Source organism: Herpailurus yagouaroundi, unplaced genomic scaffold (assembly GCF_014898765.1).
Source record: "Herpailurus yagouaroundi ecotype Mexico unplaced genomic scaffold, PumYag 163, whole genome shotgun sequence".
Classification (NCBI taxonomy): domain Eukaryota; kingdom Metazoa; phylum Chordata; class Mammalia; order Carnivora; family Felidae; genus Herpailurus; species Herpailurus yagouaroundi.
The window spans coordinates 14142588-14161709 of NW_024412404.1; the positions used below are offsets into that span (position 1 = coordinate 14142588).

A 19122-nucleotide genomic window follows, 5' to 3' on the forward strand; every position below is an offset into this window, starting at 1 on the left:
ACACACACACACACACACACACACACACACACACACAGTTAGAGCTAATAAATAAATTCAGCAAAGTAGCAGAATATAAAGCCAACACACAAAACTCAGTTGCATTTTTACATACTAACAATGAATAATCTGAAAAGAAAACCACTAAAATAATTCTAAGAATAAAATAGTTAGGAATTAACCAAAGAGGTGAAAGACATGTACAATGAAAACCACAAAATGTTGCTTAAATAAATTAAACATAAATAAATGGAGATACATCCTATGTTCATGGATTGGAAAACTTAATACTATTAAAATGGCAATAGTACCCAAACTGATATACAGATTCAATACAATCTCTACCAACATCCCAATGATATTTTTTGCAGAAATAGAAAAACCCATCCTAAAATTCATATGTAATCTCATGGGATACTCAAAACAAACTTGAAAAAGAATAGTCAAAACAATCTTGAAAAAGAACAAAACTGGAGAACTCAAACTTCCAGATTTTAAAACTCACAACAAAATTAGTCATTGAAACAGTGTGGTATTAATATGGCATAAAGATAGGCATACAGACCAATGGAATAGAACAGGAAGCCCAGAAATAAACTCTCACATATATGGTCATAAACTTTTTAACAAAGGTGCCAAGACCAATCAGTGGGGAAAGGACAGTCTTTTTAACAAATGGTGCTGGAAAAACTGGATATTCACATGCAAAAAAAAATGAAGTTGGATGCTTACCCTAACACCATTTGTAAAAAATTATCTCAAAATGGATAATGGACCTAAATGTAAGACTAAAACAATAAAACTTAGAAGAAAACATAGGAGAAAAGCTTCATGACATTGGATGAGGCAATGATTTCTTATATATAACCAACCCCAAAGGCATAGGCAACAAAAGAAAAAATAAATTGGACTTCACAAAAATTTAAAAATTTTATGCATCAAAAGACAGTATCAACCAACTAAAAAGGCAACCCACAGAATGGGTGAAAATATTTGTAAATCATAAATCTCATAAGGGATTAACATCTAGAATATATAGACAGCTCCTAAAATAACAAAAAAACAATTAAAAATGGCAAAAGGCTTCAATAGACATTTCTCCAATAAAGACATACAGATGGCTACTAAGCACATGAAAACATATTCAACATCACTGATAATGAGGGAATGCAAAACTACAATGAGATATCACCTCACACCCATTAGGATAGCCACTATCAAAAAAGGAGATAATAACAAGTGTTGGAGAGTAGGTAGAGAAATTGGAACCCTTATACATGTTGGTGGAAATATATAATGGTCTATCTACTATGGAAAATAGTATGGCAGTTCCCCAAAACACTAAAAACAGAATTTGACCCATAGGATCCAGCAATTATGCTTCTGGGTATATATATCTAAAGAATGACAGGCAGGGTCTCAAAGAGATAGTTGCACACCCATGTTCACAGTAGCATTATTCACAATAGCTAACACATGGAAGCAACCAAAGTGTCCTACTGATGCATAAGGATAAGCAAAATGTGATTGTGTGTGTGCGTGTGTGTTTACATGACATACATGTTGCATTATTATTCAGCCTTAAAAAGTAAGGAAATTCTGACATTTGCTACGACATGGATGACCCTTGAGGGCATTATGCTAAGTGAAATAAGCCACTCACAAAAAGACAAATACTGTATGATTCCAATTATGTGAGGTACTTAGGATAGTCAAAATCATAGAAACATAAAGTAGAATGATAAGGGGCACCTGGGTGGCTCAGTCAGTTGAGCGTCCGATTCTTGATTTCAGCTCAGGGCACAATCTCACAGTTCCTGGGTTGGGCCCCACAACGGGCTCTGTGCTGACAGCTCGGAGCCTGCTTGGGATTCTCTCTCTGCCCGCTCTTCTATGCCCCTCCCCTGTTTGCTCGCATACTCTCTCTCAACAATAAATAAACTTAAAAAATAGAATGATAGGGCTGGGGAAAATAGGAGATAGGGAGTTATTATTTAATGAGTACAGAGTTTTAGTTTTACCAGATGAAAGAACTATGGAGATGGATGCTGGTGATGGTTGCATAACAGTGTGAATGTACTTAACGCCACTAAACCACACATTTAAAAGTGACTAAGATGATAAATTTGTCATTTAACTTCTGCACAACAAAAATTTTAAAGCAAATTTGAATGAAATCAGCTGTAACCTAAAAAAAAAAAAAAAGGTTGTGCCAAAAATAGGGAAAAGCAGGATGTTCCATATTACAGAACCCTTTAAAAATCTGTATACATCAAATATGTCTTGGTTTTTAAATTAATGAACATATAAACTTTGACTATCAATTGCCTTATAACCACATACAAACATTGGATGTTCTAAAGAAAAACATGACTACATAAGTTTAGTTCCTGTAACATTAAGCTTTCACAAGCTAGAAACTTACAACTCTTAAGTCCTAGAGAAACAGAGGGTTATTTGGCATAAAAGACTGTGAAATAAACTAAAGCTAAAAATCTTAAAATACAAAAGATTTTTTAGATTAATGTCCTAATGGACTGAATGGAGCAGCCAGGTGATAAGTGTTTTATAGACTAAAAGAATTCTTACCTGGAAGATTACCCTTTGAGATGGTGTCTGTATCCAAATTGTAGGTGTCCTGGAGACGCAACAGAGCTTTGGCTGCCCCAACCTGATCTTCATCATTAGGGAAGTACTGTCTCTGAATGGTTAGGTTAGAGATAAAGCCTTGAAATTAAAAAAAAAAAAAAAAAAAAAAAAAAAAAAAAAACAAAACAAATACAAAAAGAAAAAAACAATGACTAGAACCTCACAGACTTCCAATCTGCAATATATAGTGTTTATAAGGATTTTTCAAAATTCATTTTCTTATAGTTTTCTACCATAACAAGTTCCACATGCTCAACAGGGAAAAAAAACAAAACAAAAACAAATACACTAAGATTTGAAATACCTCTAACTTACTCAATCTTCCCAAACCCTAATGTTGCTTAAGTAATCTGAAGTCATTGCATAAATCCTATCTGTATTAGGTAAAGATCAACATGATAACTGAGTTTTTAGTTACACAACATAGCCTCCACTAAGCTTGAAAAATGGGATTCACAGATTTGAAAATGACATCCACTGGCAACCAATTATACTTTAAAAAAAATTTTTTTTTAATGTTTATTTATTTTAGAGAGAGAGAGAAAGAGCACAAGTGGGTGAGGCACAGAGAGAGAGGAAGACAAAAAATCAGAAGCAAGCTCCAGGCCCGGAGCTGTCAGCACAGAGCCCAACGCAGGGCTCGAACTCACAAATCGTGAGATCATGACCTGAGCTGAAGTCAGATGCTCAACAAACTGAGCCACCCAGGCACCCCAACCAATTATACTTTCAAATAACAGATTGTAAGTAAAATATACACGCTTAAAGAAAGTTCTATTTTGGGGGCACCTGGGTGGTTCAGTTGGTTAGGGTTAGGGTCTGACTTCGGCACAGGTCATGATCTCATGGTTTGTTAGTTCGAGCCCCATGCCGGGCTCTGTGCTGACAGCTCAGAGCCTGGAACCTGCTTCCGATTCTGTGTCTCCCTCTCTCTACCCCTCCCCTGCTGATGCTCTCTAAGAATAAACATCAAAAAAAAAATTTTTTTTAAATAGACTTAAAAAACTAAAGTTGTATTTTCTTCTTCCACGTGCCACACACTATATAAATATGTAAATATGTAAAGTTTGGTGGAATTCCCTGAGGAAGAAAGAGATTTTAATAATATATTTAAGATCAAGTGAACTAGTTTATTAAAATATATTCAGATCTGTTAAATTATTGAGTAAAGTGATCAACCAAGATTTGCTCTATATAGAATCTGATCTTAATATTAAAAGGTTTTATATAAAATATAACAAAATCAAACTAACAAACTAATTACTGATAACTATATAATGCCTAAGGAGAATAGGTGCTAAATACTCCTTAAGGTTAAACCAAAACCAAAACCAAAACAAAAACAAAATTGATTTAAAATTTTAATATGTGTCAGCATTTGCAAATAAAAGTTGGGTATGGGGGCACGCGGGTGGCTCAGTTGGTTAAGTGTCCGACTTCAGCTCAGGTCATGATCTCACAGTTCGTGAGTTCAAGCCCCACATCAGGCTCTGTGCTGACAACACAGAGCCTGGAGCCTACTTCAAGTTCTGTGTCTTGCCCTCTCTCTCTGCCCCTCCCCTGCCCCTGTTCATACTCTGTCTCACTCTGTCTCTGTCTGTCTCTCAAAAATAAACATTAAAAAAAATAAATAAATAAAAGCTAGGTATGAAACTTCCCTTCCCTCTCATTTACTTATAATCAACTGTGTACTTTGATCAGCAAAAGGCCAAGAATTTGTGCAAATGAACAACTGGCTAGGAGAGGGCTAAAGTTCTCATCAAGCATATTTTTTATTTTTAAAACCAACTCAGTCACAATGTCCACACGGGATTTTACAAATTTTACAATCTTCTATGACCCAAAACAAAATCCAAGAAGTTGCTTAAATCCTTTCCAATAAAAAAGAGAAAAAATATACGCATTATAGAATTAAGGGATGACTACTACAGATTAAAATGTCAGTCTCAAGGTTTACCTTATAAAATAACTTAAGTCATAAAGGTCACTACTTGAGATTTTTTTTAATTAAGCGTGTGTGTGTGTGTGTATACACATACGTACATGACTTTAAAAATATTCTCATGGTGCTATGTAAGAGAGCAACTAACCACCAGTATTTCCCTCTTACCATGAAGAAATTTTCACAAGTGCTTGCCTTAACTTTTCTTTCCAAGGTTTTCTGTCCTACGCATAATGGTTTATTGCTCACAAACACTTGTAAGCACCCTTAGAGTATTTTCATTTGCATAGCTAGCTCAGTTTTCATCCTCTTTCTCCCTTTTTTTTTCATTCCACCTTTAGTCACTGAACAAATATTTGAGCCCCTACTCTAAGCATATTCCCTCTAGTTCTTAAACTCCAGACTTAGTTTTCTGTGTCTGTTACTAAAATATCTAAAAATACCTCAATACTCCAACTACAATTTTATTGTTCAATTAGAAAGACCTTCATTGTTACTGTTCGCAGCCTTCGTTTTTAAATTTACTGTTCAGGTAAAACAATTCTAAACTTCAAAATACTATGTGGAAAATAACTAACACTTTTCCTTATAGTACCACTCCCAATATATTAAAAATTGATTAGAAGATAGAGATTTACCCATAAATGTTTAAAGTCTGAAGCTAAACCTTTTCATTTTAGGAATTATTTCATTTAATTATTAATTATTAATGTAATAATTATTTCATTACCTTCAGTAATGAAGCTATATGCCAAATAATTCATTTTTATAAACTTCAAAGCAAAAAGCACCAATAACACAAATTACTTTTTTTTAGCCTAAAGTTTTGTTTTTATTTGTTTTTATTCCCTTTTTTTTTTTAAATCAAGGAATTCAGGATCTAGACTAACTTTAATTAAATCAAACACACCCTGCAACACTTCAATTACAACACTGAACACTTGATGTTCTGGGAACTGAATTCATCACTATTGGCATTTCCACAGGTGGCACCAATATTATCTTACTTTTTTTTTTTTTGGCTCATTATTCTTACCATCAGACTTACCATCTGATGTATCCTTAAGGACCAGATTCTCCAACTCACTCCATTCAGTGTTCAGACGTTTCATTAATTTGAATGCATTTACAGGATGCCCAACAAATCCTTCTGGATCTTTTGTTGCTGTGCTAGTTAGTCGATCTAATTTCTCTGCCCATCTGGAAATGTAAGACATATAAATGGAGCATACATACACTTAATAAGGAAGAACACAATTTAGTAAATCACTCAGAAAAAGAAAAAAGATGAGATTAGAGGCTTTTGAGTTAAAACTATATTTAAAAATTCTTTTTAGGGGCACCTGGGTAGCTCAGTTGGTTGAGCATCAGACTCCTGATTTTGGCTCAGGTCATGATCCCAGACTCTCGGGATCAAGCCCCATGTTGGACTCCATGCAGAGCATGGAGCATGCTTAAGATTCCCTCACTCTCCCACTCTCTGCCCTTCCTGAACAGTGCACACATGCACTCACGTGCACTCTCTCTTAAAAAAAGAATTATTTTTAAAACAAAATTATAGGTTTTTTAAAAAGCAAGGCTGGGGGCGCCTGGGTGGCGCAGTCAGTTAAGCGTCCGACTTCAGCCAGGTCACGATCTCGCGGTCCGGGAGTTCGAGCCCCGCGTCGGGCTCTGGGCTGATGGCTCAGAGCCTGGAGCCTGTTTCCGATTCTGTGTCTCCCTCTCTCTCTGCCCCTCCCCCGTTCATGCTCTGTCTCTCTCTGTCCCAAAAATAAATAAACATTGAAAAAAAATTTTTTTTAAAAAATAAAAAGCAAGGCTGTTACGGATAAAATCTAGCATGGTAGAATCAATATAATAAGGCCTTTCTTGTAGTTTTGCTTCTCGCAAATGGTTACAGTAAATGGAACTTATCTTTAAGTGACTGGAGGGGCACCTGGGTGGCTCAGTCGGTTGGGCGTCCGACTTTGGCTCAGGTCATGATCCCACAGTTCATGAGTTCGAGCCCTGCGTCGGGCTCTGTGCTGACAGCTCAGAGCCTGGAGCCTGTTTTGGATTCTGTGTCTCCCTCTCTCTCTGTCCTTCCCCCATTCACACTGTCTGTTTCTCAAAAAAGGAATAAATGTCAAAAAAAAATTTTTTTTTAAGTTACAACTGGATCTCTCTAGCAAGAGTCTAAAAATACGTCTCCCCACAAGTCCTTAAATCCAAATAACTGATTATTATTATTATAAATTCTGTTACATGTTCATTTAAATCAAACTTGTACAAAAATTCTACATGCAGTATCTAAAAACTATATTAGGAAAAACCATATCAATACTAACAATACTTATCACTATAATCTCTAGAATGGAGCCATAGCAATGAAGAATAAATAGAATTGGAAAACTGTTCCAGAAGATGACTTGATTAGGGAGATTAGAGGAAGACAGAAGAAATTAGCAACCATTTTTAGAAATTGTCAGTCAACCCCATAGCCATTTATATCCTTATCTCAATCCACGATCCCCTACCTGAACTCTTGTCCCAGGCCTAACTCTTGTTTTTTGCACTCCTATGTTAGTCATTTCAACTGGCTTTTTAAGACAAATGGCTTCCACTTCCACTCAAAGAATGTTTTAGCTCTAGAGGGAAAACATCCAGGTAGAGTCAGAATCGTAAGTAGAACACTTTGCTTACTTTTTTATTTGTTCTAATTTGTCCTCTTCTGCCTTAATATAGTCTTTCAGGGAAGTCACCAGATCTTTCTCTGTATGGATCAAATCAGTCATCTGACCTAAAAGGAGGAGAAGGAAAGGTCATCAAATACCTGCATTGATCAGCACAAGTATTTTAGAATAATTTAAAAATGATCAAGAATGCTTCATTCTTTGAGAAGATTCAACTAGCATTAAACACAGATATACTGGAGAAAATATGTTTTTTCCTCTTTTTTTTTAACCAGATAAAGACAAAAACTTTCTTTTTTCTTTTAATGTTTATTTTTGAGAGCGAGAAAGAGAGAGAAAGAGAGAGGGACAGAGCACAAATGGGGGAGGGGCAGAGAGAGAAAGGGAGACACAGACTCAAAACAGGCTCCAGGCTCTGAGCTTTCAGCACAGAGCCTGACATGGGGTTCGAACCCACGACTGTGAGATCATGACCTGAGTTGAAATCGGACACTTAACTGACTGAGCCACCCAGGTGCCCCAAAGACAAAAACTTTCTAATCATATGTTCCAATTCTAGTTTTCAAGCTACTTCATTTTGCAAATTGGACCATACTGGCAAATTGTTTCTTCGTCTAAAATTTTATTTTTAAATTACAAAATAACACTACTTTTTTCTTCTTCCCTACCTCTGCTCTCACTCTTTGTTCTTGAGACTAATTAGAATTAATTTTTTATTCAACAAAAAGTATACAGGGGGCGCCTGGGTGGCTCAGTCGGTTAAGCGTCTGACTTCGGCTCAGGTCATGATCTCACAGTTTGTGAGTTTGAGCCCGCGTCAGGCTCTGTGCTGACAGCTCAGAGCCTGGAGCCTGCTTCGGATTGTGTGTCCCCTCCTCTCTCTGCCCCCTCCCCTGCTCACACTCTGTGTCTGTCTCTCAATAATAAATAAATGTTAAAAAAAAATTTTTTTTAAGTATACATAAGTATACTTCACAAACAAAATTCAAATCATCTGTGTTTAGTTATTTATAATGGGATAAGAAGACTCATTATTTTATATCCCGAAATTAGGTGTCATAAATATAACGCTTTTGTTTTAGTTAGCACTACAATCACATAAGTGTAGAACTGGTCAACAGGATGAAAGAAAACATCTCACTAAGGCAGATGAAGTATGCATATAGGAAAACATAAAAGCATACATATTAAACATGAAAAATATTTCTGGGGGAAAGACATGTGGAGTTCATCATACATTCTATGTACTTTTGTCTGTTTCTCCTTTAACCAGTATGTTATTTTTGCAATACTTTTGTAATACTGTGTGTTAAAAAAAAGACTAAGTATGTATATTAAGTTATTTGTTGAGTGGACTCACTAACAAAGAATTTTCTTGGTATTCTTTTCTAAATTTTCATAAGTTTCTAACCTGAAAATGTACTGCTTTTGTAATCAGAAAAAAATGTAAAGAAAAAGTTAAATTTTAAAAAAGAGAGACTTGGAAAAGGGAAGGGACTGAGGCATACTTCAGTCTCTAAGAATACACTGTATTTGTTTTTACTGATCTAAAAACACTAAAAAAATGGAAAAATTTACATGCAAAAATAATACAAGCCAAAAAATAGTAAGACTTACCAATTGAAGTAAAAAAGCCTGGATGGGCCAAAGATTGGGGAAGTAGAATCCCTACAATTAAAATATACCAGATCATCTTGGAAGACTTAATTTTTCAGGTTCACACACCTACAAGAGAAAATATGGCCATTACTAAAAAAAAAAAAATAGGGTAGGAAAAGTTCTCAATCAATTTTTCCTATGAACAAATTGTAAGTCAGACCCTAAGGTTGCCTTAGATTGTTATTAACTCTTATAAATTGATTTAACAATTTAATAAAAGCAACTATCATTTTTCTTTTTTTTTTAATTTATTTTTATTTATTTTTGAGAGAGAGATAGCAAGTAGGGGAAGGACAAAGAAAGCAGGAGACAGAATCCCAAGCAGGCTCTGCACTCTCAGCACAGAGCCATATGCGGGCTTGAACTCCCAAACTGTGAGATCATGACCTGAGCCAAAGTCAAGAGTCTGATGCTTAACCAACTGAGCCACCCAGGTGCCCCTATTTTGCATATAACTAGAGTACTAACTTTATATTTCATGTTAAAGAAACATATAAATGACAATTTATGCTTAAAAATTCAACCCGAGTTTGTTTTCTCCTTAGTTACTACTATAATTAGAGTGATTAGATAATAGCACCTCTTTCAGATAGCCTGAAAAATAAGTGTTCTCTGTGATCTACATCTAAACCATGAATTTCCCATAAAATATACAACTTCATTAAAGTAACTTAATTTAAATATTACTAAAATACTTTCTAAAATGTTAGGATATGTTTTAAAGGGAAAAAAAAGGTTTCAGAGCCACTGATTAATCCTTCAAATTACTAACTTGTTTCATCTTTTTCCCACATGCCTTTAAATTTTAAAATAAATTTAATTAAAAGTTATAGATTTTGGGGCACCTGGGTGGCTCAGTAGAATAGGTGTTAGCTCTTGACTTTGGCTCAGGTCATGATCTCATGGTTTGTGGGTTTGAGCCCCGCGTTGGGTTCTGAGCTGGCAGTGCAGACACTGCTTGGGATTCTTTTTCTCTCGGCCCCTCCCCCATTTGCATGCTCTGTCTGTCTCTCTCTCTCTCTCTCTCAACTTAAAAAAAAAAAAAGTCAAAAAAAAGTTGTAGATTTTAGGGTGATGAAAACGTTCTAAAATTAACTGGTGATTGATAGTTGAAGAACACTGTAAAAGTACTAAAAACCACTGAATCATGACCATTAAATGGGTGAATTGTATGGTATATGAATTATATCTCAATAAAGCTGTTATTTTTAAAAAGTTGTACAGAATCCAAAAAGAATAAACAGACCTGTAGATTTAAGCTAGTAATTTCTCTCAAAGGACCTTGTGTTGAGGTTTTTCTATCTACTGTGTTCTATGTAAAAATTCTTAGCCTAGTACATAGCTGTGGATTTTTTTTTTTTTTTTAACTTGGCAGCAAACCCTTTCTTTCTTTTTCCTTTGCCACTGGTAGCACTGACTACTAGAATGGATTCTTCATGGCAGGTGCAAGTACCAACTATTCAGCAGAAAGATTTACCCTTCCTTCCCAAATGTCCTGATAGCACTCTTTTCTTGCTCCCCCACCATCACATACATGGACTTTTAAGTCCTCCTTATTACCTTAGAAAAGAATCAGTTACTATAACAGTACCTTTTGCCTCAGTAACAGGCTCGCATTTGTTACTCTTCTTGTCACCCTATTCTTCTGAGCAGGCACCTCTGACTCTTTCCAAGTGACTTCACCTAAACCAACAGGTTGAAGTTCACATTGGAAAGCTCCCTATTCGGCAAAAAAAAAAAAAAAAAAAAAAGGAAAAAGAAAAAAAAAACCTACTTTTCCTTCTTGAAACTCAATAAAAAATAGATCACCACAAAAACTGACATTCTGGAAGTACTCCTAAGTCTCCTCCCTTAAGTTTGCCACAAACTTCCAGAACCACACAGTAGTGAAATACACTGCTCTCTTGGCTACTTTATAGTAACTCTTTGGGAAGGCTTCTAGAATGCAGCAGATGCAGACACTTCCTCCCCTGGGCTCCTGCCAAAGCACAAGGCTTTTTCAAACTACTGGGCTGTCTGAAGAGTCTAGAATCTTCTCACTGTTTACACAGATTTCAGCCATAATTTTCTTCATGAATAAATGTTATTTAGAAAATACAAATGCTTTTGCTGTACTAATAGAAGGCTAATCAGAAATGTTGTCTAAACGTTTAACCCTGATAGGGAAGTTTAGATTTGTCAGGTAAGAGGTTATGATTTTTTCATAGCTAAAATATATTTTGTCACTAAAATTTTTTGTCATCTTTCACTGTCCTTAAACCTCTCAATGAATCAAGAACTATTAGTCTACAGATATCACCAAAGTTTGAAAACTACATTTTAAGAATGATAGAGCTTACATAAAAATTCAAATCATTAATCAAATGAAGAATAAATATACCTTTACCTTACATCATGCTGCAAATAAATTCTAGATGGATTAAAGAGCTATAATCAACAAAAAAACAACAAAAAGAAAAGTTACTGGATCTCTAAAAAGAGAATTTCTGAACTTTAAAAATGATACAAACAACCTATCAAAAGACAGATGGAAGTTAAATATGCAAAATAATCTAGGCTCAAATACATTTTAAAAACCCTATAAACTACAAACTAGGAAAATAAAGAAAATAGAGCTCATTAAAGGAGCTCATACAAATCAATAAGACCACTAAGATATTAATAGAAAAGTGGATTAAGAACACAGAAAGTCACAAAAGAAAAACTAAAAATAGTTAAACAAAAAGTTCACTGAGTAATCAAGGACTTTTTTTTTGTCCTTCAAATGAATAATTAAACAAATTTAACAAATTCACAATTAAAAATATTGATGGTGCTATATATATGTCAAGGAACTTAAAATGAGTATGTCCTTTAACTTTTGAATTTAAATAAAAACACAAATTTTAAAAATTAACAAACTCACAGTCATTGCTGGTGAGAATGCAAAATGGTACAGCCATCTTGGAAGACAGTTTAGCAGTTTCTTAAAAAATCAGACATACTCTTACCATACAATTTGGCAATTGTTTCCCTTTGTATATACCTCAAAAAGTTGAAAACTTATGTCCACACAAAACCTGCACATGGATTTACAGATTTCTTCATAACGGCCAAAACTTGGAAGCAACCAAAATGTCCTTTAGTAGGTAAATAGATAAACGTGGTATACCCAGACAATGGAATATTATTCAGTGTTAAAAGGAAATGAGCTATCAAGCCATGAAGAGACATGAAGCAATCTTAAATGCGTATTACTAAGTAAAAAAAAGCCAATCTGAAAAAGTTATGTACTGTATTATTCCAATTATATGACATTCTGGAAAAGGCAAAACTATGAAAACCATAAAAAGATCAGTGATTGGGAGATGGGAGGATGAACAGATACAGCACAGAGGGTTTATAGGCAGTGAAAATACTCTGTATGATATCATAATGATAAATACATCATTTATTTTTGGACATACATTGTCCAAACTCACAGAATATATAATACCAAGAGTGAATGGGTAATATAAACTATGTATGGACATTAGGCTATTATGATATGTCAATGTAGATTCATTAACTATAACAAATGTACCATTCTGGTGGGGGATGTTGAGGCTACACGTGTGGGGGTAGGGAGTATATGGGAAATTTCTGTACAGGTTCTTTGCTATGAACCTAAATTGCTTTTAAAAAATAAAGACTTAAAATAAATTAACATCATACAACTCTAACCCTGGTGGAATCTGTATTGAATGAGATTAAGTTTCCACTACTCTGACAGAAAGTCATAAATAAATACTGATCAAAACAAAGAAAAAACTTATCATAATATGATCATAACTATGCATGAAAATATGCAGAGGAAATTCACCAAAATGTAGTTGTCTCTGGAAAGAACATTAGGTCATTTTTTTTCTATTTCTCTGTATTTTCCAGATGTCCCAGGGTATATTTACTTTCATAGTGACAATATATACAAAATAATAAACCTAAAACATCAACTCCCATACTTTGTAGGTCACCCTAAGCTTTTAATGAAGTGGTTAACTACTCTCTAATACAAAAAAGTAGCTAACAAATACTATCCACATTACAGCATGTTCCATATTCTAACTCTATATGCCTCCAGATTTCTCTCTCTGCTACAAAGATAGTAAGCTTATATAAAAGCAACCCAGATATCCAGCCATGAACTACAATGTCAGAGTAGTATACTTTTCTATTATCCTTCCTCCTAACAGACATATGATGCAGGCTAAGTCAATCATTGACACTTATTCCCATGAACATAACGTCTCAGAGGTGGACTTGTGAAATGGTAAAAAGCAGCTCCTTCTGGAGTTGCTAAGCTCATAGGATGCAAATTGGGAGCAACACATTATGATCTTTCCCACTTGTCAAAGACACCTAGGAACCCAATCTATAAACAGAACAAAGTCGTGCAGAGATAATTCCAAGCTCCATAGCCCTGATTCTTCCAATTATTGCTTTGAATCTGTGAGCTACCCCAATAACATTCCAATCCAGCAAGGGAGCCTCTAAATTCCCTTTTTAAGGAATTTTAAGTTAGTGCAAGTTGAATTTCTGTCACTTACAATGGAAAGTTCAGACCCACACAGCATTACCAAACTACCATGCCAACTTAAACTAGTTAATAAAAAGGAAGATAGCCCTATAGAACAGTAGTTCTCAAACTTTAGCTATATCAAAATCACCTAAAGGTTTGAGGTACTTAAATAATTTATACAAGTTCAGGTGATGGTGATATTGATGGTCTGGGGATCACACTTTGAAAACCACCCGATACAAACAAATCACACAAAAGGTGCTCTCCACCTTTAAGACAGTAAAATTTTACTTCAACTTATTTTTTGAAAAATATAATTGAATTTCTAATTACTCTAGTGAATAGTCCTCTAATCTCTTTTAATACTATGTCTCATCCCCATTTTTTCAGAAACCTTAAGGGGTGCCTGGATGGCTCAGTTGGTTAAGCATCAGACTTCAGCTGTCATGATCTCACAGCTCGGGAGTTCAAGCCCCGTGTCAGGCTCTGTGTTGACAGCTCAGAGCCTGGACCCTGCTTCAGATTCTGTGTCTATGTCTCTCTGTCCCTCCCCCGCTCATGCCCAGGCACCAGCACTCTCTCTCTCAAAAATAAATAAACAATAAAATTAAAAAAAAAAAAGGAACCTTAAGTGACATGTTAATAAGCAAGCATATCTTTATCAATCACAGGTTTTTAAAACAATGGTTTCCTTACTTCTGATGTCTCATTTCCATTTACTTCCATCTCCATTCAGTTAACAGCTTGCAATGCAAATCATTACAAGCATCTAAGAGTCAAGCATCCTAAAAGACATTAGGGTTTTATCAAAAATAGCAAGCTCAGTGGGTAAAACATGTGACTCTTGATCTTGGGGTTGTGAGTTTGAGCCCTATGATGGGTGTAGAGATTACTTTAAAAAAAAAATCTTAAAAAAAAAATAGAAAGATACAAAAGTCTCCTGTTCTAAGTCCTAAAACAAGTTTGAAGTAGAATTTAAATGGGTTAAAGAGGATGCAAGGAAGGTAAATCTCAGCTGTCTAAAAAGACTAGACTCAAAAAAAAAAAAAAGAGCAGGACCTGGGTGGCTCATTCAGTTAGGTTTCCAACTCTTGATTTTGGCTCAGGTCATCTCACAAGGCTCCGTGCTGACAGCACAGACCTGCTTGGGATTCTCAGTCTCCCTCTCTCTGACCCTCCCTGCTCATGCTCACTTTCTCTCTCTCTCTCTCTCTCTCAAAATAAATAAATAAACAGAGAGAGAAAGAGAGAAAGAGAGAGAGAGAGAGAGAGAGAGAGAGAAAGAGAGAAAGAGAGAGAGAGAGAGAGAGAGAGAGAGAAAGAAAGAAAGAAAGAAAGAAAGAAAGAAAGAAAGAAAGAAAAAGAAAAAGAAAAAGAAAGGAAGGGGGGGAAGAAAGCCAAAGATACAAAGATAAGTTTATACGGCCATAAAATTTAGTGCTGAAACACTACAGAAAAATTACAGATAATATTTTGGACTTGGTTAGATGGTAGGTTCATCAGTGTTTATTATCTAATTTGTATAACATACATGTACATTACACATAATGTTTAATATGTACGAATATTATATTTTAGAAACTATGAGGACAGATTTCTCCCATACTGTTTTCTAAACAGTTTTCTAAACTGTATGGAAGAAATCTTTCTGGAAAACATATTCTTAGGTAAGCCAGGATAAAAACAAATAGCAAAGTGTAATATTTATCCAAAACTTTCCTACAGTCCTTCTCCCAGGAAAGTCCAATCCCATATAGTCACAGGTCAATCAAACCTGGGAACAGATTTTAAAGCAGTTCTACTACATTGTAAATATTTACAACTTTGAGTTATCAGGATTCACTGAATTGTATGTACAAGTTATTCAATGAGTTACTAGGAACAGGGTACCTGGCAAATAATTCTATTAGCCTTTCATTCTAACATTTTTCTTCCAAGAAAAAAAATTGCAACATTTTAAAAAGTTGGTCTTTCCCACACAAATCATCAAAAATTAATAAGGCTGACTAAAGAATGCTTGATATTCTAATCTAAACTTTCTCTGACACTAAAAATTTTCCACAGGTCTCCTTGCATCAGTCTCTCCATACCTTCCGTAACTACTCCAAATCTTCTTTTAGAGGGCTCCAACTTAAGTTTACTTAACCTCATACAAATCCCACATTCAACTGTTGGTCTTCCTGACATCTGTGTTAGACTTTAATTTTTTTGACAGTTTTTATAGTCAAAAATTAGGTCTTCTTTTTTTTTTTAATTTTTTTAATGTTTATTTTTGAGAGAAAGACAGAGACAGAGCATGAGGGGTAGGGAGGACAGGTGGGCATGCAGAGACTGGGAGACACAGAATCCAAACCGGGCTTCAGGCTCTGAATTGTCAGCACAGAGCCCGATGTGGGGCTAGAACTCATGAACTGTGGGATCTTGACTGGAGCCGAAGTCAGACCCTCAACCAACTGAGCCACCCAGGTGCCCCCAAATTCAGCCTTCTAATTTAGGCTATTACAATGTGGTATATGTCAAGACTTGGCATGTCTCTTCCATATAAGCAGGATGGATTTTCTAAAACAACTGAGTACTTAACTAACAGAACTAAGTTACATTTCTGTTCTTCCCTATAATCCCTCTGGCAAATTGCCATTTGTTTTAACTTAACACCATGAATTCCAGTCATACTTCTGCTCCCAAAGAGAGTGAGCTACAGCTCTAGTAAATACAAGCTGACAGACAAGTGCTTTTATGGTTATGACCAACTTTTCTATCAAAAACTCAGAAATCATGTTAGCCTCTTTCCCACAGCTTTCTGTACTTGAGCAGTGAACCCAGCCATTGGCTTAATTCCAAATGAACAGCATTTTGAAATTTGATTGGAAAGAAGCTCTAAGTCAAGATCACCCTTAACTGAAAGTACTACACAGTCTGTCTTTTGGAGGTTCCTGCAAAATTCAAGGTCTTTCCTGTCAGAAAGAACCTGAGTATACCATTTCAAAAACACACACCTATTTTTGTCTGTGTGGTACTTCTACCGCGACTCCTTTCTTCTGGAAACTGTCCCTTCTACCTTTTTTTTTACTGCCCAATCTACCTTTAATTCATCTCCATAGTTTTATCAATCATGTTAAACAGCATGATACTTCTCCCTCACCAAGTGGCCATTCAAAGTTCTTTCCTGGAAATTTTGAAAATAAAATTGAGAAAAAAAAGGGCAGGCACTCTTTGAATGCCTGAATTATATAAAGCTCAAAAGTAACAGACCAAGTTTAGACATATGGGCCAAAAAGTAAATGAAATTTATCTAGAAAGAATAAAAAATGAAGCAGATATATAGAGAGAAAGATGGACAAGAGACAGAAGAAAACATTCTGATGTTCCAGATACTCTTGAAGTCTAATCACATTCCTAACCTCAATTGTTAAGACAACTCCCTTTCCCCACAATACTTACATGAATTCTACTGTGTGCTAGTATAAGTTGGGTTTCTGTTTAACCCAGTCCTAATTAATAGTTTCTCTCATTAACCCTACAGTTAATATTCTTATAGGCAAAATAAATAATACGGTAATTTTTTTTTGGCCTGTTAGAAATCCAATAAGTGCCACTTCTGTATCAGAGATACAGAGTTTAGAATATTACTTTAATCCATTTTTAAAAAAATATTTAAATTGGAATTCGGATTCAAAATTGAATTTATTTTTTTTTAATTTTTTTTTCAACGTTTATTTATTTTTGGGACAGAGAGACACAGAGCATGAACGGGGGAGGGGCAGAGAGAGAGGGAGACACAGAATCAGAAACAGGCTCCAGGCTCTGAGCCATCAGCCCAGAGCCCGACGCGGGGCTCGAACTCACGGACCGCGAGATAGTGACCTGGCTGAAGTCGGACGCTTAACTGACTGCGCCACCCAGGCGCCCCTCAAAATTGAATTTAAACTTGCTTTGTTTTCCTTTACCAGTATTCTGCCTCACATTTGTTTCTGTGATGGTTATATTATTACCTAGCAAGCACACCTGTGGTTGTGAAAATAGTACACCAAAAAAGAAAATCCTCAGTTACTAATGTACTAGATTTGCATACGTCTTTTAAACAGTTCTAGTTTCCACCTTACACAAAATAACTAGGAAACATGTAAAAATTCAAAAGTGAAATATGTTTCACTTACACACAATGGAATATTACTTGGCGATCAAAAAGAACGAAACCTTGCCATTTCCAATAACGTGGATGGAACTAGAGTGTACTATGCTAAGTGAAGTCAGTCAGAGAAAGACAAATACCATATGATCTCACTCCTATGTGGAATTTAAGAAAGACACAGATGAACATAGGGGAAAGGAAGGAAAAACAAGATAAAAATGGAGAGAGAGGCAACTGTGAGAGACTCTTAAAAACAGAACAAACTGAGGGTTGCTGGAGGGGTGGTGGGTGGGAGGATGGGCTAAATGGGAGGGATGGGCATTAAGGAGGGCACTTGTTGTATGAGCACTGGGTATTATATGTAAGTGCTGAATCACTGGGTTCTACTCCTAAAACCAATACTACACTGTATGTTAACTAACCTAAATTTAAATAAATAAATTTAAAATAAAAGTGAATAAAATATATTATCAGTTTAAAAAAACTGAACTTAAACTCAATGTTTAAAGTTTCTGTTGCAACTACAAAAGTCAAGTTCTCCTAAACCAGAAACATTTTACAAATAAATATAGGCTGATGGAGAAAGTTTGAGAAAGAAATCAATCTTATTATTTATTATTAAAATGGTGCTATTCTTCAATGACTTTTAAACTGTATAATATACCCCTCAACTATTTCAAACGCTTCAGTTAAAAATGCATAAATTTCCCAATGTAGGAAAAAAGGTCAGGATTCTTGTGTCCAGAATACAGAATATAAAAAATTTACCATAGGTGATATTAAAAGCCCCCGAATTAGTAAGATTCATCAATAATGTCCACCTTTATTTGGTGGTCCCCTTAACAGGAAGCCGAATAAGCAGAAAAGGTATCAAAATATGAGGTCAAATTTGACCATCAGCCGGTAATTTAAAAAAACACCAGTAATTTAGATGGAAGGGTCTAAGAGGATACTTGACACATAGAAGACACTTAAGAAATGATACTTTTGGATGTGAGGCAAGAATTTAAGAATAGATGGACTTGTTGCCAAAGATGTCTCAAGGGATGTAGAAAAAGAAAAGACTTGGTGAATGGTGGGAAGCCCAGGAAACCTCAATCCTGGGCTAAGACAGTGAGAAGGAACAAGTAGCCTAGTCTACTAGCAGACAGCTGCAGACTTTCATAATTTAAGAATTTGAGTAGGAAAAGTGAACAGAGGCAGTGGAAGGGAAAAAGGAAAAGAAGCAACCATTAAATTATGCATGTTTTATTTGTGGCTTATAAATGCTGGTATTTCCAAATATTAACATAGTCTATATATTCTGACTTTAAGAAAGACCTTGCAGCATCTTCTCTTGGCTATATTAACTGGTTTATATTAATGAAACTGAGTATTTAATAACATAAATGTCAATAAATATTGGTTAAATTAAAAAACCAGCAGTAATATAAAAAGCAACAATCCGTTAGCGATTCAAACTCTTAAAACTAGGTTTGTTTTCTACTTTGGAGAGTGGGGAAATATATATGTGGGGAAGTTTTAAAGTCTA

General features: G+C 35.3%; 1 protein-coding gene across 2 annotated transcripts in view; it reads right to left on the bottom strand.

Annotated features, from left to right (window-relative positions):
- Positions 1-19122, bottom strand: part of P4HA1 (prolyl 4-hydroxylase subunit alpha 1) — a 90893-nt gene that overhangs the window by 65667 nt on the left and 6104 nt on the right. For both annotated transcript variants that reach the window (XM_040485350.1, XM_040485349.1), the window contains exons 2-5: positions 8881-8988; positions 7274-7370; positions 5640-5791; positions 2590-2727 (exon numbers count right to left, since the gene is read on the bottom strand). In XM_040485350.1, the coding sequence (XP_040341284.1) occupies positions 2590-2727; positions 5640-5791; positions 7274-7370; positions 8881-8956 (463 nt within the window). In that variant the 5' untranslated portion in view covers positions 8957-8988. The remainder of the gene's footprint in view (positions 1-2589; positions 2728-5639; positions 5792-7273; positions 7371-8880; positions 8989-19122) is intronic.